At 41.8% G+C, this 22826-nt stretch overlaps 1 protein-coding gene across 3 annotated transcripts in view; it reads right to left on the reverse strand.

Moving 5' to 3' along the window:
* The window catches only part of LOC139568648 (VPS10 domain-containing receptor SorCS3-like), a 258964-nt gene that overhangs the window by 45587 nt on the left and 190551 nt on the right, over positions 1-22826 (reverse strand). The window contains exons 4-7 of one of the 3 annotated variants that reach the window (XM_071390614.1): positions 15999-16066; positions 9355-9473; positions 586-675; positions 58-304 (exon numbers count right to left, since the gene is read on the reverse strand). In XM_071390614.1, the coding sequence (XP_071246715.1) occupies positions 58-137 (80 nt within the window). In that variant the 5' untranslated portion in view covers positions 138-304; positions 586-675; positions 9355-9473; positions 15999-16066. Of the gene's footprint in view, positions 1-57; positions 305-585; positions 676-9354; positions 9474-12537; positions 14214-15998; positions 16067-22826 lie in introns of those variants that run through there. The other 2 variants (XM_071390615.1, XM_071390616.1) reach the window with 2 other exon arrangements.

Below are 22826 nucleotides of genomic sequence, written 5' to 3' on the forward strand. Positions count from 1 at the left end.
TCCGTTGGTGTCGGTGGTAGGTGTCATCCCATGTGCACACACACAGTGAACACTTACCTCATACAGGTCCAACATCTGGGTGGTCTTGACGTTCTCCATGGCCAGGGTGTCGGAGAGGTACAGGTTGTATGTGTCATTCTGGTTCCACTCCTGCACCGCCGCGATGATGGATCTTATTGGTTGGGTTTGTAACGAGCTGCCGAGTACGTGTTGGGCGTCACAAGATCAGGTCTTATGTGCATATTGAATGTTTCACACTTTACCTGCCAATGTTCTCTACACAACATATAGTGTCTTTTAACAGCTGCAATAGAAGAGTGGGACTACACACTATGAGATAACACATCACTGTGTAGTAATGTTACAAATTACTTCAAATCAAATCACATTTTATTTGTCACATGCGCCGTGTACAACAGGTGTAGACTTTACCGTGAAATGCTTACTTACGAGATCTTTCCCAACAATGCAGAGTAAAAAAACTAAACATTTTCTAAATACTAAAAATACTCAATCTGAATAATTGATCTCCTGCATGTATATCCAGAGGCATGTGTTTATCACTGTACAATGAATGTTGCTTACCTTAGGCAGAGAATATTTGGGCAGTTTGATTTTGAGGAATGGATCCCTCTGGTAGGACACATAGTAGCTGTCCTGTCCTGCTGTAGTAACCTGGAACACATTGAGCCAAGACACTGAGTGTTCACTTGTATCATTTGTCCATGCTGCACACCTGTGACTCATTATTGTCAACATGAATTAACTCCTTGGATTAATCTAAAACCTTCAGAAATGTATCAATCATTACTCATCTTGCATCCTTCAAACAAGTGAACATGCATGACATTATTTATGATGTAAAGATATACACTGAGTGCACAAAACATAGGAATAGCTTCCTTATATTGAGTTGCACCCCCCTTTGCCCTCAGAATAGCCTCAATCCGTCAACAATGTGTTGAAAGTGTTCCACAGGGATGCTGGCCCATGCTGACTCCAATGCTTCCCACAGTTGTGTCGAATTGGATGTCCTTTGGGTGGTGGACCATTCTTGATACACACAGGAAACTGTTGAACGTGAAAAATCCAGCAGAGTTGCAGTTCTTGACACACACAAACCGATGTGCCTGGCATCTACTACCATACCCTGTTCAAAGGCACTTACAGTAAATGTTTTGTCAAGGTCATGGAAAGAGCAGGCGCTCATAATGTTTTGTATGGTCTGTGTATTCTTCATCAGAAAGGAACATTGATGCATAAGGAATTTAAATGGCTATTTCCAGATGTTTCTATTGAGAAAATAACAATAACATCTCCTGGCTTGCATACAGATGGCGTAGCAGTGCAGACGTGGTTTGTCGTCCTCTCGTTTACTTTTTGTATTTTTCATTTTTTTTTGTATATATTTCAATATATTTTCAATCTCTTTTCTATTTTTAAATTAAATATACCTTCCGGTAACCCGCCTCACTCAATGTGACACGGATCCACTATTTATTTTAGACCTTATAGCCAGAACCTCCATCAGCAGCTAGCCATCAGAAGCTAACCAGCTAATTAGCTACAAGCTATTTAGTCACTGCTAGCGGCCTATACCTTCTGCAGAGTTACCAACCGTTTTTTTTTTGCCTGGATAATACCTACCAGCCTCGGACTCTTTTTCTCCACTACAACGCCGGATTCCTGCCGTAAACCCTGGACCATTACTCCTGATCATCACAGCTAGCTAGCTGCCACCGAGTGACCCAGCCCCGAAGCTAGCCCTGAGCCAGGCACACCTAACGGCCTACTCTGTGCTCACCCGGCTACCCAGCCGATGCCTCCCGGCTAGAATCCACTACTCCACCGGATACTTGCGTAAGCTCTGGACCTTTGCAACGGATCATTGCTGCTAGCTAGCTGCTACTGAGTGGCTATAGTGGCTAACGCCCTAGCCCCGAAGCTAGCACCAGTTAGCCACGAGCCAGGCGCATCTCCCGGCAAGCAAACAAAATTACTACAACTACAATACCTCTTTCACCATCTGGCCCGGCCCCTTTGTCGACACGACGCTCCGCCGTACCACCACGACTGGTCTGTAATTCCATCCGCAGACGCTCCGACGTCCGGCGCAGACTTACCCCGGCCTGCTAACTTTAAATGCTGTGTCTCCCGTGTGCTAGCGTAGCAACGACTACGTTGCTGCTTCCCTGCTCCATCTATTGCTGTTCACTGGACCCTATGATCACTTGGCTACATAGCTGATGCCTACTGGACTGTTAATTTATCACGGTACTCCATTTTGTTTATTTTCTTTTGTTTATCTGTCGGTCCTAGCCCTGAACTCAGGCCCTGTGTGTAGTTAACCTACCCTCTCTGCCCATTCATCGCAATTTTACCTGTTGTTGTGGTCTTAGCTAATAAACTGTTGGTGTCTTACTCGTTGTTGTCTTAGCTAGCTCTTCCAATCAACACCTGTGATTGCTTTATGCCTCGCTTTGTCTCTCTCTAATGTCAATATGCCTTGTATACTGTTGTTTAGGATAGTTATCATTGTTTTACTTTACAGTGGAGCCCCTAGTCCCACTCTACATGCCTCAGATTCCTCCTTTGTCCCACCCCCCACACATGCGGTGACCTCACCCAGTATAACCAGCACATGTCCCCAGGCACTCTCATTTATTAACTTCTGTTATCGAAAAAGCCTTGGTTTCATGCATGTTAACATCAGAAGCCTCCTCCCTAAGCTGGTTTTACTCACTGCTTTAGCACACTCCGCCAACCCTGATGTCCGTGCCGTGTCTGAATCCTGGCTTAGGAAGACCACCAAAAATTCTGAGATTTCCATACCCAACTACAACATTTTCCGTCAAGATAGAACTGCCAAAGGGGGAAGAGTTGCAATCTACTGCAGAGATAGCTTGCAATGTTCTGTCATACTTTACAGGTCTATGCCCAAACAGTTCGAGCTTCTAATTTAAAAAATGAACCTCTCCAGAAATAAGTCTCTCGCTGTTGCCGCCTATTATAGACCACCCTCAGTTCCCAGCTGTGCCCTGGACACCATATGTGAATTGATTTCCCCTCATCTATCTTCAGAGTTCGTTCTGTTAGGTGACCTAAACTGGGATATGCTTAACACCCCGGCAGTCCTACAATCTAAGCTAGATGCCCTCAATCTCACACAAATCATCAAGGAACCCACCAGGTACAACCCTAAATCCGTAAACATGGGATCCCTCATAGATATTATCCTGACCAACATGCCCTCCAAATACACCTCTGCTGTTTTCAATCAGGATCTCAGTGATCACTGCCTCATTGCCTGCATCCGCTATGGGTCCACGGTCAAACGACCACCCCTCATCACTGTCAAACGCTTCCTAAAACACTTCTGCGAGCAGGCCTTTCGACCTGGCCCGGGTATCCTGGAAGGATATTGACCTCATCCCGTCAGTCGAGGATGCCTGGTCGTTCTTTAAAAGTAATTTCCTCACCATCTTAAATAAGCACGCCCCTTTCAAAAAATGTAGACCTAAGAACAGATATAGCCCTTGGTTCAATCCAGACCTGACTGCCCTTGACCAGCATAAAAACATCCTGTGGCGGACTGCAATAGTATCTAATAGTCCCCGCGATATGCAACTGTTCAGGGAAGTCAGGAACCAATACACGCAGTCAGTCAGGAAAGCAAAGGCTAACTTTTTCAAACAGAAATTTGCATCCTGTAGCTCTAACTCCATGGAGTTAGAGGACACTGTAAAGTCCATGGAGAACAAGAGCACCTCCTTTTTTCTATTGTGTTATTGACTGTACGCTTGTTTATTCCACGTGTAACTCTGTGTTGTTGTTTGTGTCGCACTGCTTTGCTTTATCTTGGCCAGGTCGCAGTTGTAAATGAGAACTTGTTCTCAACTAGCTTACCTGGTTAAATAAAGGTGAAATATATATATTTTTTTTAAATACAGCAGAAACTGCTCCTCTCACGTCCTCTCGTGTTGTCGACGCCCTTTGTGGTTTCGAAGGTTGACGTGGGCAAATCAAATCAAAAATTATTTGTCACATGCGCCGAGCACAAGGGGAGAGTGTAATGAACACAAGGGGAGAGCTGGTTTAAAGCACAATAGTTTATTGGTAAAGGACCACAGGAGGAGGCAGGTAGCTGGGTCCAGGGGCAGGCAGAAGGTCATACACAGAGGGTCCAAAGGCAACAGTACAGGCAGGGAAAAGGCTAGTAACGCTGTCCTGGAGATCCGGCAATAGGTCGATAACAGGAAATGCAATAGGCTAAAGTACAGGCAGAGAATAGGCAAAAGGCGTCGTTAGTGAGGCAGGCAATAACTATCATACACCGGAGGAGTAAATCACGGAAAAACCAGAGCTCTGAAAGACTTGTGTCACAAAACAAAAAATACCTCACAGTGATGGGGTGCAAAGAACTGAACTAAATAGTGTGATAATGACATACAGGTGTGGGAACAGGTGATTAGAATTCAGGTGATTGGGATCTGGAGAGTGAGCTGCGTTCAAGGGATCTATGTGTTTGAGAGTGTGGGCTGGAAAGTGAGCTGCGTTCAGGGGATCTACGTGTTTGAGGGTGTGAGTTGGAAGCAGACGTTACAAACAGGTGTAGACCTTACAGTGAAATGCTTCCTTTAAAAGGCCTCAAATAACAAGAGCAACACTAAAATAACAGTAGCGAGGCTATATACAGGGGGTAACGGTACAAAGTCAATGTGCGGGGGCACCGGTTAATCCAGGTAATTGAGGTAATATGTACATGTTGGTCAAGGTAAAGTGACTATGCATAGATAATAAACAGAGAGTAGCGGGGGGGGGGTCCATTTAAATAGTTCGGTTAGCCACTTGATTAGCTGTTCAGGAGTCTTATGGTTTGGGGGTAGAAGCTGTTAAAAACCTAGACTTGGCGCACCGGTACAGCTTGCCATGCTGTAACAGAGAGAACAGTCTATGAGAGTCTTTGGCAATTTTTAGGGCCTTCCTCTGACACCACCTGGTAAAGAGGTCCTGGATGGCTGGAAGCTTGGCCCCAGTGATATACTGGGCCATACGCATTACTCTCTGTAGTGCCTTGCGGTCTGCGGCAGAGCAGTTGCCATACCAGGCGGTGATGCAACAAGTCAGGACGCTCTCAATGGTGCAGCTGTATAACTTTTTGAGGATCTGAGGACCCATGCCAAATCTTTTCAGTCTCCTCAGCGTGGTAGATGTGTTGTTACCTACCCTTACCATCTGGGGGCTGTCAAGGATCCAGATGCAGATGCAGATGGAAATATTTAGTCCCAGGGTCCTTAGCGTAGTGATGAGCTTCGAGGGCACTATGGTGTTGAACGCTGAGCTGTAGTTAATGAATAGGTGTTCCTTTTGTCTAGGTGGGAAAGGGCAGTGTTGAGTGCAATAGAGATTGCGTCATCTCTGGATCTGTTTGGGCGGTATGCAAATTGGGGTGGGTCTAAAGTTTCTGGAATAATGATGTTGATGTGAGCCATGACCAACCTTTCAAAGCTCTTAATGGCTACAGACTTGAGTGCTACGGGTCAGTAGTCATTTAGACAGGTTACATTGGTGTTTATGGGCACAGGGACTATGGTGGTCTGCTTGAAATATGTTGGTATTACAGACTCGGTCAGGGACAGGTTGAAAATGTCAGTGAAGACACTTGCCAGTTGGTCAGCACATGCTTGGAGTTTCACGTCCTGGTAATCCGTCTGGCCCTGAGGTCTTGTGAATGTTGACCTATTTGAAGGTCTTCAAAGGTCACTCACATCGGCTACTGAGAGCGTGATCACACAGTCACCCGGAACAGCTGGTGCTCTCATGCATGCTTCAGTGATGCTTGCCTCGAAGCGCGCATAGTCAATTAGCTCATCTGGTAGGCTTGTGTCACTGGGCAGCTCACGGCTGTGCTTCCCTTTGTAGTCAGTAATAATTTGCAAGCCGTTGTAGTAGGAGTCAATCTTTGCCCTGTATTGACGCTTTGCCTATTTGATGGTTCTTCAAAGGGCATAGCGGGATTTCTTATAAGCGTCCGGGTTAGAGTCCCGCTCTTTGAAAGCGGCACCTCTACACTTTAGATCAGTGCAGATCACTGGTACTTCCTGCTTTAGTTTTTGCTTGTAAGCAGGAATCAGGAGGATAGAGTTATGGTCAGATTTACCAAATGGAGGGTGAGGGAAAGCTTTGTACACGTCTCTGTGTGTGGAGTAAACGTGGTCTAGAGTATTTTTCTTCTGGTTGCACATTAAACATGCTGGTAAAAAAAATAGGTAAAACGGATTTAAATTTCCATGCATTAAAGTCCACGCCCACTAGGAGCGTCGCCTCTGGAGAAGCATTTTCTTGTTTGCTTATGGCCGTATACAGCTCGTTGAGTGCGGTCTTAGTACCAGCATCAGTTTGCGGTGGTAAATAGACAGCTCTGAAAAATCTACAGTGGGGAGAACAAGTATTTGATACACTGCCGATTTTGTAGGTTTTCCTACTTACACAGCATGTAGAGGTCTGTAATTTTTATCATAGGTACACTTCAACTGTGAGAGATAGAATCTAAAACAAAAATCCAGAAAATCACATTTTATGATTTTTAAGTAATTAATTTGCATTCCATTAATCGAGAATGTATCCAGTAAACAAGTTGCTGGCTTTCTAGGTTGGAAATGGGGCATACGAAATAGGCTCATTATTATATGATAGAACCAATTAGGCCTCTTAGGGCGCTTCTAAGTGCACTTCAATTGAGGGAGAGGAGAGGAGAGGGAAATAAATAATTTGGGAGGAAAGAGCAGTGGGCACAGTGAGCACTCGCCAGAAAAAGTCCCACACGCAACTGAGTAAAGAAGTTCAAAATCGATGGAGAGTAACCACGGGCGGTTTTGAACTGAAAAATGTTTCATTAACCCCTTTCACAGAATATATCCGGCTGTGACGCAACACAAGAAAACGTTATAGGTTTCCTGAATTGAAGATGCGGTTGGAGGTTTAGGTTGAGTGGTTGTGGGTTTAGTTAGGGAGACGTATGAGTGTGGTCAAACATGGTTGAGGGATCTGGTAGACCACAGATCTATATTTCAGACCATTATTCTGGCAGAATGAAGCCAATCATGTGTAGGGCCTGGAGTTTTCCTGAACATGTGACCTGACTATGAAGAAGTCTTGGCCCTGAGTAGGCTATAACTAAACTACATGCCAGAGTTTTTTCAAGGCATCATGTGTAGGGATAGGAGTTCTTCCTGAACCACTGACATAGGCTACAAGAGCCTAGAGTTTTCCTGGTGAAGCCACTTGCTCAAGAGAAAACTATTGGCTCTAATTGAAATTGTTTGGACAAGAAGCTTTACTTGACCATGTGACCTGAGTTAGAAAACCATGTGGGCCTAATTCATGTTCTAATAGAAATATATCCATATCTCTCCACTTCAAATACTTCAAACAACAAGGTAGGCCTTTGGAGTTACATTTGGATGGAAAAGTTATTTATACTGGACTGGATTGGTGGGATATTTATTCAAATTTTCCTGTTTGCTTTTAAATTTGTGCATCCTCATTTGCACAATGTCAAAGTAAATACTATTCAGGCGGCGGGAGGGAAATTAAAACATGACCCCAGAATTGCACCAGCATTACTTAGAATTCAGCACATTATCATTTCAGATTCCTCTCTCTCGCACAAATTATGATTAATATGACATACTAGGAGACTGGTGTTGAAAAATATAAAACTCCCTAGGTTTCAAATCTGAACCACAATAGAGTCCAAATGCAGACTCTGAAATGAAGGTTCAAATAAAAGGTTTGCATATTTTACATATGTCATGCGAGGTGCATTTTCTTCACACAGAATGTGTCATTGTTAAAGAAACAATGTAAATTATGGAAAAAGTTGAAAAAAAATACACATGCAGCATAGCAACGATTCAAGGTTCAGACGTGAAAATTACTATTACATAATTACCATAATATATGCATATTCAGATTGCAAAATGAAGAATTAAAAAACTTTGTGTCAATCAATGGACCCCATATCTATTCTAATCAAGAACATGCTGCCGTTAATACAATGTGTCAACACAAGAATGAATCATAAATATTCATATTTATTTAGCTCTATCATGCCATTTCCTCACACCTGAGGATCAACTAGTTGTTGCATGTGGTGCTATAAAATATGTAAATTCCCTCCCAGTCCTAGCCAAAGCAAGTTGTGCGTAATACATAACACATGCCCATATCATTTAAGGCTAACGATGCGCGTCCTATGCAATGCATCATGGTCTACATAAAGTGCTCTGCAAAAGTATTCACCCCGTTGCCGTTTTTCCTATTTTGTTGCATTACAACCTGTAATTTAAATAGATCTTTATTTGGATTTCATGTAATGGACATACACAAAATAGTCCTAACTGGTGAAGTGAAATTTAAAAAAGTACTTGTTTTAAAAAATTCTAAAAAATTTAAGATGGAAAAGTAGTGCGTGTATATGTATTCAGACCCTTTGCTATGAAGCTGGTACAACTAATTACCTTCAGAAGTCACATAATGAATTAAATAAAGTTCACCTGTGTGCAATCTCAGTGTCACAATCTGTCACATGATCTCAATATATATACACCTGTTCTGAAAGGCCCCAGATTCTGCAACACCACTAAGCAAGGGGCACCACCAGGCAAGCGGCACCACGAAGACCAAAGAGCTCTCCAAACAGGTCAGGGACAAAGTTGTGGAGAAGTACAGATCAGGGTTGGGTTATAAAAAATATCCAAAACTTTGAACATCCCACGGAGACTGGGACAGAGGTTCACCTTCCAGCAGGACAATGACCCTAAGCATACTGCTAAAGCAACACTCAAGTGGTTTAAGGGGAAACATTTAAATGTCTTGGAATGGCCTAGTCAAAGCCCAGACCTCAATCCAATTAAGAATCTTTGGTATGACTTAAAGATTGCTGTATACCAGCGGAACCAATCCAACTTGAAGGAGCTGGAGCAGTTTTGCCTTGAAGAATGGGTAAAAATCCCAGTGGCTAGATGTGCCAAGCTTATAGAGACATACCCCTAGAGACTTGCATCTGTAATTGCTGCAAAAGGTGGCTCTGCAAAGTATTGACTTTGGGGGGGGTAAATAGTTATGCACGCTCAAGTTTTCCGGTTTTTTGCCTTATTTCTTGTTTGTTTCGCAATTAAACATATTTTGCATCTTCAAAGTGGTAGGCATGTTGTGTAAATCAAATGATACAAACCCCCCCAAATATATTTGAATTCCTGGTTGAAAGGCAACAAAATAGGAAAAATGCCAAGGGGGGTGAATAGTTTCGCAAAGCACTGTACAATATATTCTCCTCAGACAGAGCCTTACCTGTATAAACATATAGTCATCTTGGACCACCAGTGAGCTAATGTCAATGTATCCAGGGAAGGGGTCGTTTTTGTTGGGCTCTGAGCACGTTAGAGCCTGGCATGTTACATACTGTATACCTGCAAGATGAGGAGATAGGGGGGTGAATAGTCTGAAATAGATGCTGGAAATCTGGATTCATCCAGCTGCAGATCATGCCTCTTATTCCTGGGAATGTGAGGATGCTTGGAAACCGATGCTATATGTCTGTATGAATTGAACTTGAGGGCACTTTTGTATGGTTTGTGATTGACATGCAATAGAGGAGATAGTGTTAAACTTGTGACAGCATACTTACTGTGTATATACAGTATATATATATAAACATTGTAATTTGACTAGTATGTTGTGGTTTCCATTCTGTAATGGTGTTTGTTTCATACAATACATAGTTTGTAAAGAAGTAGGTTTGTCACTATTCAACATGATCAACTATGATCATTCTCTGTGTACAGAAAACTAAACTGTCTCTGATTCCGGGGCTCTAACAACAGCAGCAGCAGATACTGTAGCTAGAATAAACAATCTCACAATTTCACCTATGGATGACCTTGGGTGGCGTTGCCGTGGCGAGTTATGGAGCTGACAGTTCCAGAGGGAGAAGGATGAGAGGGAAAGGCCATATTAATCAAGTATCATGCACTACATTTATCAGTGGGGTAATCCACTGTCACTCTCCTGGGACACGACGCTCTCAACCCAGGGTGGAATTTATTCCTTGACAGAATCTCACTCTCTTCTATCGTTAGAGGGCTGATAATTGGACTGAAAATATGGGGGCCTTTCTCTGCTGTCTGTGTGTGTAGTGCCATTCACATCCATGAGGAGTGTGTCACTCCATGTTAACCAGATCTGACTCCTTGTCTAGACCCCGTTACAGACCTGGATTAACCTTTTCTCAATCTAGGGGGTGCTGTTTCCACTTTGGAAAATATCGTCTCCAAATTAAACTGCCTCATACTCAATTCTTGCTCGTACAATATGCATATTATTATTACTATTGGATAGAAAACAATCTCTAGTTTCTAAAACCGTTTGAATTATGTCTGTGGGTGAACCAGAACTCTTTCTGCAGCGAAATCCATGACAGGAACGAGGCTCTGTTCTCAGATCAGTTTAAAGCTCTGTATGTATCCTATGGGTCGACATGAACTGCACCCGCCTTCCCCTGGATGTCAGTAACCAATGAAAAGTGGAATGGAGTTTCTACGTAGTTCTCAGACATTATAAAAGGCCAAGGAACGAAGGGAGCTCTCTTTTCGACATTCGTCATTACGCAAAGCAAGACCTCAGGATGGCATTTTGAAACGCTCAGTTATCGGCCTTAGATATATCCGTCTGTAATTTAATTCGATATAGGTGTTAGAAACATCATAACGAAGTTATTTTAAACCGAGTTATATCAGTTTATGCGAGTATATTGCTATTTTCGGAATTTCCTTAGTATTGCGTTTTGAGGATTTGGGCATGTTGTGGCCACATAGCTATTGTTAGCTGCTAATTCCGAAGTTGAAGATGACGTTTTACAACCAAGCAACGATTATTTTGGACAAAGGACACCTTGCCCAAGATTCTGATGGAAGCTCGTCCAAAAGTAAGAGCTATTTATGATGTTATTCCGTATTTATGTGGAAAAATGTAAACGGATTTGTCCGCCATTATTGCGGCACTAGTCTGGCTGTAACGCACACTGTATGTCTAGTAACGTTAATTTTAAAAATCTAACTCAGCGGTTGCATTAATAACTAATGCATCTTTCATTTGCTGTCCAACCTGTATTTTTTTGTCAAGTTTACGATTATTTATCGATTAGATTAGGTGCCTTTCCAAGATGGCGCCGGCCAGAATGCATGACCTGTTGCCACTGATCACATTGTATAACCACGATTTGTGCTGCTAAATATGCACATTTTCGAACAAAACCTATATGCATTGTGTAATATGATGTTACAGGACTGTCATCTGACGAAGTATATCAAGGTTAGTCAAAAATTATATATCTTTTGCTGTATTGTTACGATCGCTAACCTGTGCTGCTGGTAAATTGCTTGTGTTTCTGGCTATTGTGCTAAGCTAATATAATGCTATATTGTGTTTTCGCTGTAAAACACTTAAAACATCTGACATATTGGCTGGATTCACAAGATGTTGGGCTTTCATTTGCTGTACGCTGTGTATTTTTCAGAAATGTTTTAAGATGAGTAATTAGGTATTTGACGTTGGTCTCTGTAATTATTCTGGCAGCTTCGGCACTATTTCAGATTGCAGCTGCAATGTAGAACTGTGATTTATACCTGAAATATGCACATTTTTCAAAAAAAACATATGCTATACAATAAATATGTTATCAGACTGTCATCTTATGAAGTTGTTTCTTGGTTAGTGGCTATATATATCTTTATTTGGTCGAAATTGTGATAGCTACCCATGCAGGAAAAAAATGGTGGGAAAAAAAAGTTGTGTCTTTTGCTATCGTGGTTAGCTAATAGATTTACATATTGTGTCTTCCCTGTAAAACATTTTAAAAATTTGAAATGATGGCTGGATTCACAAGATGTGTATCTTTCATCTGGTGTCTTGGACTTGTGATTTAATGATATTTAGATGCTAGTATTTACTTGTGACGCTATGCTAGGCTATGCTAGTCAGCTTTTTTACTGTGGGGGGTGCTCCCGGATCCGGGATGGTGTGGAAGTAGAAGTTAAAGAAGTCGAGGAGAGAAGGAAGGATGAAGAGGGGGAAGGAGGGGTAAAGTAATGAAAAGAAGGGAAGAAGAGGAGTGGAGACAGAGAAGAAGAAGAGTAGAAAAGAAGGGAAGAAGAGGAGAGGAGGGAAGAACAGGATGGGAGAAGATTGGGTTAAGTGAAGGAGGAAAATAGAGGAGAGGGGGAGAGAAGAGAAGGAGGGAAAAAGAGGAGAGAAGAGAAGGAGGGAAGAATAGGTGAGGAGGAGAGGAGGAGGGTAGAGAAGGAGGGAAGAAGAGGTGAGGATGAGAGGAGGAGGGAAGAGAAGGAGTGAAGGTTTTCCACTCCAGATATAGAAATTTCATTTCAGCGTTGTCTCAACAATGATGGCATTAAAATAGCAATGGCTTTACATGTGAGGACGTTCTCCCTAGAGCTGTGTCACAAAATGTCAAATTACCTTAGCAACCCCCACAGCAACAGCCAGACATCGTGGGTTTGTTATTCTACCAAAAAGTGGTATCTGTCACAAAAGCATAATTACTCAGCAACTTAAATATGGAAATTCTTAAGTCAGGCACTGTACAATGGCAAGACTGTGCCACATATTTCAAGTTAGAGTCACTGTACTGTATATCACTGTATTATATCTGTCACAATTCAAGGTAAGAACCAGATGCAGACAACGTAAAATTAACAACAGTTTCTTAACTTCTTCAGGCTGCAAGCCCGACATCGGGATCAATATGACAACAGCCTGTCCAAGTGCAGAGCGCGAAATTCAAAATCTATTTTTGTAAAATATTTAACTTTCACACATTAACAAGTCCAATACAGCATTTGAAAGATAAACATCTTGTCAATCCAGCCAACATGTCCGATTTTTTAAATGTTTTACAGAGAAAACACCACATATATTTATGTTAGGTCACCACCAAATAAAAAAAGACAGAAAGACATTTTTCACAGCACAAGTAGGCTGCATTTAGCATGCACAAGCCAACCTAACTAACCTAGAACCAACCTAAATAACCTAGAAAAAACTACCTCAGATGACAGTCCTATAACATGTTACACAATAAATCTATGTTTTGTTCAAAAAAAATGCATATTTTAGCTATAAATCAGTTTTACATTACTGCTACCATCATAGCTACAGTAAGAAATCGCACGGGAGTAGCCAGAGAAAATACAGACACCAACGTCAACTACCTTATTACACTTCAGAAAACATTTCAGAGAAATATATGGTGGATAGCTAATGAAAGAGAAAGATCTTGTGAATACAGACAATATTTCAGATTCTTTAAATGTTTTACAGCGAAAACACCACATATATTCATGTTAGCTCACCACCAAATACAAAAAGAGAGACAGATATTTTTCACAGCACCGGTAGCATGCAGCTAGCATGCAGCTAGCATGCAAAGCCAACCTAACTAACCTAGAACTAACCTAAATAACCTAGAAAAAACTCCCTCAGATGACAGTCCTATAACATGTTACACAATAAATCTATGTTTTGTTCGAAAAAGTTGAATATTTTAGCTATAAATCAGTTTTACATTACTGCTACCATCATAGCTACAGTAAGAAATCGCACGGCAGTAGCCAGAGAAAACAGACACCAACGTCTACTTCTAATTTCACATCAGAAAAGATTTCAGAAAAATATATGGTGGATAGCTAATGAAAGAGAAAGATCTTGTGAATACAGACAATATTTCCGATTTCTGAAGTGTTTTACAGCGAAAACACAATATATCGTTATATTAGCTTACTACAATAGCTAACACACAGCAGCATTGATTCTAGTCAAACGCTAGCGATAGCACAGTTCGACAGATATATGAAAAAGCATCCCAAATTGGGTCCTTATCTTTGTTGATTTTCCATCAGAATGTTCTCCAAAGGGTCCTTTGTTCAGAACCGTGTTCATTTGGACCTAGAACGAACGATGTCCCTGTTGAATTAGCATGACACACTGGCCATGCCATGCTAACCTCTCCGTCTTGACAAAATTCTTGCGTCGCATCACGTCTAAAGTCCAGAATAAATTTCAATAATATAATTAAAGTATATTGAAAAAACATACTTTAGGATGATTTTGTGACATGTATCAAAGAAAATCGAAGCTGGAGGTCATATTCACCTATAACGAGTGTTTTCCAGGAGCGCGGTCCAGTTCCTACTTCGCGCCCAGAAAAAATTATAAAGTGCGCACTTATCACTCAAAGAGGTTCCTTTCAGTCCCTGACAGAGATAATCAAGTCCTTTTTTCTCTCACTTCCGCATGACAACCAGGGGAAGATGTGTGACGTGTTTGTACAGTCCCAAGTGCCAAGGCCTTTTATAGAGAGTATCTTGAAGAGAGACATAGCTTCTTGGAAAATTCACTTTTTCCAGAAAATGGGCTGTAAAAAGAGTTATGTTTCACTTAGAGAAATAATTAAACCTGTTTTAGAAACTAGAAGGTGTTTTATATCCAAAGGTAATAAATAATATGCATATTGTACGAGCAAGAATTGAGTACGAGGCCGTTTGAAATGGGCACCTTTTTTCTGGCTACTCAATAATTTCCCTTGCAGCCATAACAGGTTAATCCAACAGGCAAAAGATATGTCAAGGGCAGGCAGGGGTCAGTAATCCAGATAGGTGGGGCAAAGGTACAGGACGGCAGGCAGGCTCAGGGTCAGGGCAGGCAGCAAAGGTCAAAACCGGGATAAATTGAAAACAGGAACAATCAAGAGACAGGAACAGAGGGAAAAACGCTAGTAGGCTTGACAACGCAAAACGAATTGGCAACAGACAAACAGAGAACACAGGTATAAATACACAGGGGATAATGGGGAAGATGGGTGACACTTGGAGGGGGTGGAGACAATCACAAAGACAGATGAAACAGATCAGGGTGTGACAATATAATTGTATTGGGTATAGTGGATTACCTTGGACAGATATGGCCTTCCTACGGTGTGATGTATGTCATTCCTGGTGCTGCGAGACTGAAAACCTAATTGTCTGTAAGCATGGCTTGAGGGGCCCGGGGCATTAATACTGAGAGCCAGAGTTTAAAGTCCTTGAAGGGGTTGGATCAACGATGGATCAAGCACATTTTTTAGGATATGTGATGAAAAGTAGACACCGGATTTATGCAAGTTGCTGTAGACATAGCTGGCAGCAGCTCGACACACACACACACACACACACACACACACACACACACACACACACACACACACACACACACACACACACACACACACACACAGCATCCCCTCTATCGCTAGGAAGGAAAGCAGTTAGGCAGAACAAATTCAGAGCTACATTTGTGATGAGTGTGCACTTTCTCAGAATGGGGAAGGCCACTGCGGTTGGCTGTTGGGGGGATGAGGGCTGACGTGATTAGATGAGAGGCAACAGGAACTTCCTGGGTGATCTATTACTCATGCCACAGGGCACAACTTGTTATACTGTATCTTCCTATTTTATGTATATACAGTATGCATGGATAACCCCCAATGAAAAAGTAATGATTAATTAGATCGGTGCAATTGCCATGATATCTGAGAAATGAACCAGAATGTGATATCTGAGACAGAATGTGAAATGGTGACACTGTGGATGTAGATTACTCAGTCCAATCATATCAACAGTGGAAATGAGCAGAATGGTACACAACATTTCCCACCAGCAACACCAGTCATTCAGATAGCTTGTTGAAACGTATTATCAATGTACTTCACAGTCTCTTGCACTGCAGAAAACAAACAGCACGTTGTTCCACAGACTGCTAGTGATGCTCCAAAACAGTTTGTGATGAGAGTCTGAGTAAACAAAGGAAAAGATCAGGACAACAGAGAGGACGAGAGGAAGCGAATGATGATGAGAAGAAAGAAAGAAGACAAGCGTATGACTCACCAGTAGAACCTGTTCACATGCTCATGAACCAGCTGCCATTTTCTCCCAAAGTCCAGGGAGGCGTACAACTGTGACGAAGAACATAAAAAAGAGAGAGAAAAGAGAGATAGAGAACATATCAGTCTACTTATCACAAGACAGGAAGTAAAGTGACCCTGGGCTTGAGTCATGGCAGGATAATGCTAGGGAAGAGCGTATCCGTGAGCAACATAGTGTGACACTCTCCAAATTGAAATTAGCACTAGGAATAGATAAAGCACTTCATATCAAATGTTTGTTGAAAAATAGGTTTAACATCATTTGCTTTTCATGGAACAGCAAGACCTTATGTGTATTCCCAGTGACCAAATTAAGTGGAGTGCTTATATATGAAATTATGCATCAAACAAAATGATTTTCCCCCCCCAACCCCTATATATCAGAGAGAGAATACAAATCCAGAATGCTACTGTCGTGACTTGACTTAAATTAATCTGATGACTGTTATTTATTTAATCCACTAACCATGTTTAAGTGTAACCTGATAAAATTAACCATGTAACAATTAACTCTTAAGGAATTTGGGGCACCACGGAAGAAGTTGTTTAATGAGCTACCATCTCCCAAATTAAACTCTAGAAGATATATAAGTTATATATCGATAACAGTCACTTATTAATCATTACCTCATATCAGTGTCATTCTGAACAGTCGTAACTCTCTTGGATCTGCAAGAACCCCAACCTTTGCTCATCATTCAGTACCACACAAATTGGTTTAATTATTTATTTACAAACAAACTAAATAAAACCACAGAATACACATACACACTTACATGAGACAAAAGTCCCTGGACTGACAAGATATGACGGCTTACTACACAGAGATGGAGAAAGGGGTGGGGAAAATATAGAGATAGAGAAAAAGGGACATTTATCGTGATTATATTCTAGGACTGTCTTCACATTAATCATATACCTTGTACACAAACCGTCCCCCGTTTTGGAATAGGAAGCAATTAATGTATTTTCGTGTTTGAATGCAGTAGTTTGTCATCTATCTCTGTTGAAACCAAACCTTCATTTTTGGTTTCAAAGGAGCACATGCTCTGATTGTCCACCAGATGTCACAATGTCCTTCTTCTTAGTTGTCTGGTCTCCAATGGGCTGTTTTTGTTCTGAACTTCTTAGCTCGTGTGGATAGTCAGAGTTTGAACCCCTTTACAAGGACAGCTGCAGCCTGTTCATGTTCGGGTATAATCTGGTGAGTTTATCTTCTTCATCTCGTGTTGTTTCAACCATTTCCCACATGTAGCTAACGCTCCACGTTTCCTGGTCTGATATGTTAATTCTAACCCAGTCCTTTTAAGCACTCTGGTCGAAAATAACGGTTCCATCACGCTGACAAGCTCTCTGACCTCACTCGGGGCGTGGCTACTTAATGTGCAACGTATTCTCAAAAAAATGACCTTATTCGAAAACTAAAATCACATTCCTATCTTAACAAAAATATTCCATAATGTGTCATATTGTCTATAGCACGTATTGGATGGAAACTGGACATATACAGTGTTTATTCTTTCCAAAATACAGTTTTTCGTTATACCACTTTTTATACCATTTTTTAATGACAATAGACATTCGTTATCCACGTCTACGTATTGACCATTTCCCACATTCGGATGTTAGAAATAGTTCACTTTTTGTACGTTAGAGTTAAAAGTCTCTCTAGACAAAAACATTCTGATCCCAATACTGAAGAGAGAGAGAGAAAGTTTCCCTCTACAGCAGGGTGTGAAGGGTGACCATCCAGCAGCTCCCCCTGTCCTCTCTGTGGGAGAGAGAGGCCTGGTTACTGTCACCCCCCATCAGTTTGATCTGCCTATTTTGATCCTCACAGGAAAGTCATGACAATACTGTAAATTATGGATATACTTGTCTAATTACATTTCCCACTTCCTGGGTGCATTAGGACAGGATGCATTTTGTTCCATTCCACTGATAGATGGTACTGATGTTGCTTCCTGTTGGCTGTCTGTATTGTTATTTTAGTCCTACAGACAGAGTCGGTGGCTCCAGTCAAACTCCATGCTAATGTTCTGACATTCAACTCCGAGGCCAACAATCATCAAACACCAGATGCACCTTGCCATATTTTCAATATTTTTCTTTTTCATTTAACCTTAATTTATACAGGTTTTTCTCATTGAGATAAAACAATATTTTTCAAGAGACATCTTCAAACAAATTTTTATGCACACACACTGTCATCATCATAATCATCCTGTTATTTATCACTGGCTTGGTACCAGATCTGATCCTAAAGCTAAAATCTTAGTAATTAAATAGAGGTCCCAAGCCATGTTCCACCTCATAGGATCCTACATGTGGCAGGCAGGCGGAGCATGTTCCTCCCAATAGCAGTCTGTGGTTTCAGAAAGGCGGAGCCATGTTCCTCCTAATAGCAGTCTGTGGTTGCAGAAAGGCGGAGCCATGTTCCTCCTAATAGCAGTCTGTGGTTGCAGAAAGGCGGAGCCATGTTCCTCCTAATAGTAGTCTGTGGTTGCAGAAAGGCGGAGCCATGTTCCTCCCAATAGCAGTCTGTGGTTGCAGAAAGGCGGAGCCATGTTCCTCTCAATAGCAGTCTGTGGTGGCAGGCAGGCTGAGCCAGGCAGCCGGTAGTTAGGCCGGGCTTGTCTCTCATCACTCTGGACAGTGACATATGATGCCACTGGGTGAGCTCAAGCTGCACTCATTCATCAGGCCAATGATATTTTTTATTCTGAAACTCAGAGCTGTAACAAAGTGATCTTCTTAGTTTTCCACTCACGTCAATAACTCAAAACACCCGCCAGATCTAGAGCCACTGATGAGGCCTGCCCGGCGACAGCCAAGAGACTGAGAGAACGAGAGCTGCCAGGGAAACTTCTCTAAATGGTGGTTGAAGGATTGAGGATAACAGTTGTTGGTTACACTCATCTATTCACGTTGATGGAGGTTATCAATTTAAATCTATATGGCGGTATGTACGTTATTGTGTTCTGAGGCTTGTTTAGCTGTGTACTTCAGAACGTAAAACGCTGACACCAACTGCAGAATTTTAAAAGTAGAACATGTGGTTTACCAGGAAAGAGAGACTGAAAGGAGTCATGATTGTTGTGCCTAAGCTAGTTTGGTAAACCATGTAAGCATTTGAGAACATGGCAAGAGGACTAACGAAAACATCTTATGTACAAGAACAAAAACATCACGGCGCATGAGGGCAGGGAAGGCGTTGCACAGCATGTGTCACGTCTTCATCTAAAGAATCATTCATTCTAATGCGGTTTCAGGGAAAACGCAGAACATTATGTACAAACCTTATCGCTGACGCATATTGTGCGTTGCAACCCCAAAGAGTGGGCATCCTGCAGTCTGAATCACAGTCAAGGCTCCAAGATCTTACACAGGCCTTTTTTCCAGACAACAACAGCTTTTACATTGTCTGCAGCCAGCCAGTTGGAATGTTTACAGCTATGCCTTGGTCTTTAAGAGGGGGAGTAAATGGGATTCATTTTAACATTGGCCATATGACTGATATCAGTTAGATGGAAATATTGGATTTCATATCTGGAGGTGCTTTTTATAAGTGAATGTGTGCATGTTATTGTGACTGACACATCACAAGCTGTAAGTCATGTCTCCACAAGGCAAAGTTCATCACCTCGCAAACAGTGTCTGACAATGTATTGGCCAGTCTGACATTGTACTGGTCAGTCTGACAGTGTGTTGACTAGCCTGACAGTGTCGTGGCCAGTCTGACTGTGTCGTGGCCAGTCTGACAGTATATTGGCCAGTCTGACAGGGTCCTGGTCAGTCTGACATTGTCTTGGCCAGAGATATCCTGTATAGAAGCTGTACTATGCAGTATGTGGACAATCTTGACAGCCATCCCTTCAACTATGTATATTTTAGTAGTTGTACATAGATACAGTACATGATATCACCAACACATGCTCGTGAACACTGTACTATCACTACCTATTCATTATGGTAGTGGATATGAGGTGATGACTGTCATTCTGTCCATCATGTCTGGATCCTGATTGACATAGAGGAAACAGGGTGGCATCATTTGACAAATGTCTTGTGGATGTTTAGCTTACTGTGAACTCTGTATGAGTCCTGGGCTAAAGTGGCAGTAATTTGCAAGGCAGAAGGCAGAATGTGTTTGACTTCCAATTAGTAACATAGGGTGTCCTTTACAATATGTAACTCGTTTCAGGAAACTAGGCATATGTCGCACATCACTACCTAACAGGAACACCATTTGAACTTAAAAGTTTTTTTATCAAAATGCATTTTTTTGCAGAAATGCCTTCTGGAACATGCAAACTTTCATGTGACTTAATAAAAAACTTGTATGCTATCTTTAAATATCAATACAATTGTTAAATTACAAGCCTAGTTGGTTTAGCCATGGAAAAAGTAAGCAACCTTCTCATTAGCATTGATTGGCTGAGATAATGAGTGGGCTGGACATGCCGAGAGATGAGTTCGGATTGGTCTGTCATATTGCTGGCTTCTGTCTATATTATGATCTGGTCATTATGTGAAAGTAATCCTTTCTAATGCGATTTAAAAAAAAGATATCATGTAGTAGAACTGCATAAATGTTGCTCTCCACTTTCTAGAGGACGAGTTTTGAAATCAGTGGAATTAAACTATGAAATCTAAGGAGATGGAGAAAATCTGAAAAGAAAACACAGAAGGCTCCGGGTTACATCTTCTAAATAAGGGCAACTATGGCATCCATGACAGAGAGGGAGAAGCGTCCATCCATGTATACGGGTAAGAGAGTCTAGCTAGCTACATTTTCAGATATTACACGTTTTTAATTTTGTCATTAAGTCATTTTCATTTCAAGTTAAACTGTACTGTTAGCTAGCTAGCTAACATTAGCTGGCCGGCTAGATAACGTTACGTGTATGATCTGTGTAGTAATATTATTCGTATCTGAGAGCCATTTGCATTGCTAATTATAGCCTAAGGATAGCTAGCTAACATGGAACCTGGTTGGTTAGCTACCTGCAGATTCATGCAGGGTAGTACTGTTGACTAACCCCATTCCATACAAATCTGCGCAACCGCAGCATTCAAATGAGGCTGCAATGAAAACTAATGGGACTGTAGTGACTGTGTTGGCATCAAAATCTGGGGTGTGAACTGCATTTCTATTCAAGCGTTGATTGACATGGTAATGGCCAAATAGTATTGAAGAAAGTTGAAAAAAACGGACCCCTCCCCCTGTATGTTAAATTGTGACCTGTCATGACGTAATGTACAGCAAGCATAATGAAACTCATTCTGTGTCATACAGCCTCTCTCCACCAGGTGTAGCGCTTCTCTCGCAGTTTAAAAATAAGAAAGGGACAGGGACAGGGTAAGGGGGGATAACTAGTCAATTGTACAACTGAATGTGTTCATTTTTTGCATGATCACTGCAGGCCATCATGACTCTCAAAAGCCACGACAGCTGCTGTTTACTTCTGAAGATAACTTTCTCGCTGCCCTAAAATCCCGATTCAAATTCAACACAAACCTTCAAATAGGTATGAAATGACACATTATATAAACTCTTTATAGTGTTTTATTTACATTTTAGAGGTGATAAGTTGGACAGATCGGATGAAAAAAGTCATTTCCCCACATGGTTTATCTCCCACTTTCCCTATCACGCAGTAGGTTTTGCTTCCCCACCTGTAATTTTTTTTAAAGACCCGATTGAGCTCATTGCCTACTTCAATCCTGCAGAGACGGGCAGCATGAAGGTCTCGTCATTGATATTGCTGGAAAGGGGAGAAATTGTGCTTTACAATGGTATTCATATTACAGTTGACCTGGAAGTGTTATGTTTTTCGGGCGCTAAAATATGGTCAATTGTACGTTACAGCGCGATATACAGAAGTGCGTTAGCTTACAGAAACTTTATGAGTTGGGATTTTAGCTAGCTAGCTACATGTCTAAACAAAATACTCCACTATGCAAGTAAATATTTCAATAGAATGTTTATGATGTCACTGTGACAACTGTCAATAGACGTAGCTGGTAAATTCGCTCTGGCTATCTACTCCGATTTCAGAGCACTCTCGTCGTGTGCCAGAGCGCAGAATAACTGACTGGTGTCAGTAAACATTGGCAAAAAAAGCGTAATTCATTTGTTGCCCGCAGCACAGATGCAGTCACCAATGCTCTTCATAACATAAAAACAGCCTAACCAGGTCTGCTAGGGCGACTAAAATGGTCAGAGTGAGCTGTTCTCTCATTTGTGTCTGGAAGTAGCTAGCAAGTTAGCCAACGTTAGCCAGTTACCTTGGGTGCTTGACTGCTGTTGTTAGGTCAAAATGTTTGGATCAACCTTACTACTTACCAACACACCCGTAGTATGAACCAGCCTTTAGTCTTGAAATCTTTGGTTGTTTAGTACATAGCCTCACTGTCACACCCTGATCTATTTCACCTGTCTTGTGCTCATCTCCACCCCCCTTCAGGTGTCGCCCATTTCCCCCCATTATCCCCAGTGCATTTATTTGTCTGTTGCCAGTTTGTCTTGTCTCGTCAAGTCTACCAGCGTTTTTTCCCGTAGTCCTGTTTCTCGGTAGTTCCTGTTTTCCAGATCTCACAGTTTTAGATCATTCTTTCTGCCCTGACCCTGAGCCTGCTTGCCGGATTGTATCTCTTGACACTGCCCTGGATTACTGACCCCTGCCTGCCCTGACCCTGCCTGCCGTTCTGTACCTTCCAGACTCTGCCCTGGATTACTGACCTCTGCCTGTCCTTGACCTTGACCTGCCCCCTGTTTTGTAAATAA

The sequence above is a fragment of the Salvelinus alpinus genome, chromosome 2 (genome assembly GCF_045679555.1).
Source record: "Salvelinus alpinus chromosome 2, SLU_Salpinus.1, whole genome shotgun sequence".
In the NCBI taxonomy this organism is placed as follows: Eukaryota; Metazoa; Chordata; class Actinopteri; order Salmoniformes; family Salmonidae; genus Salvelinus; species Salvelinus alpinus.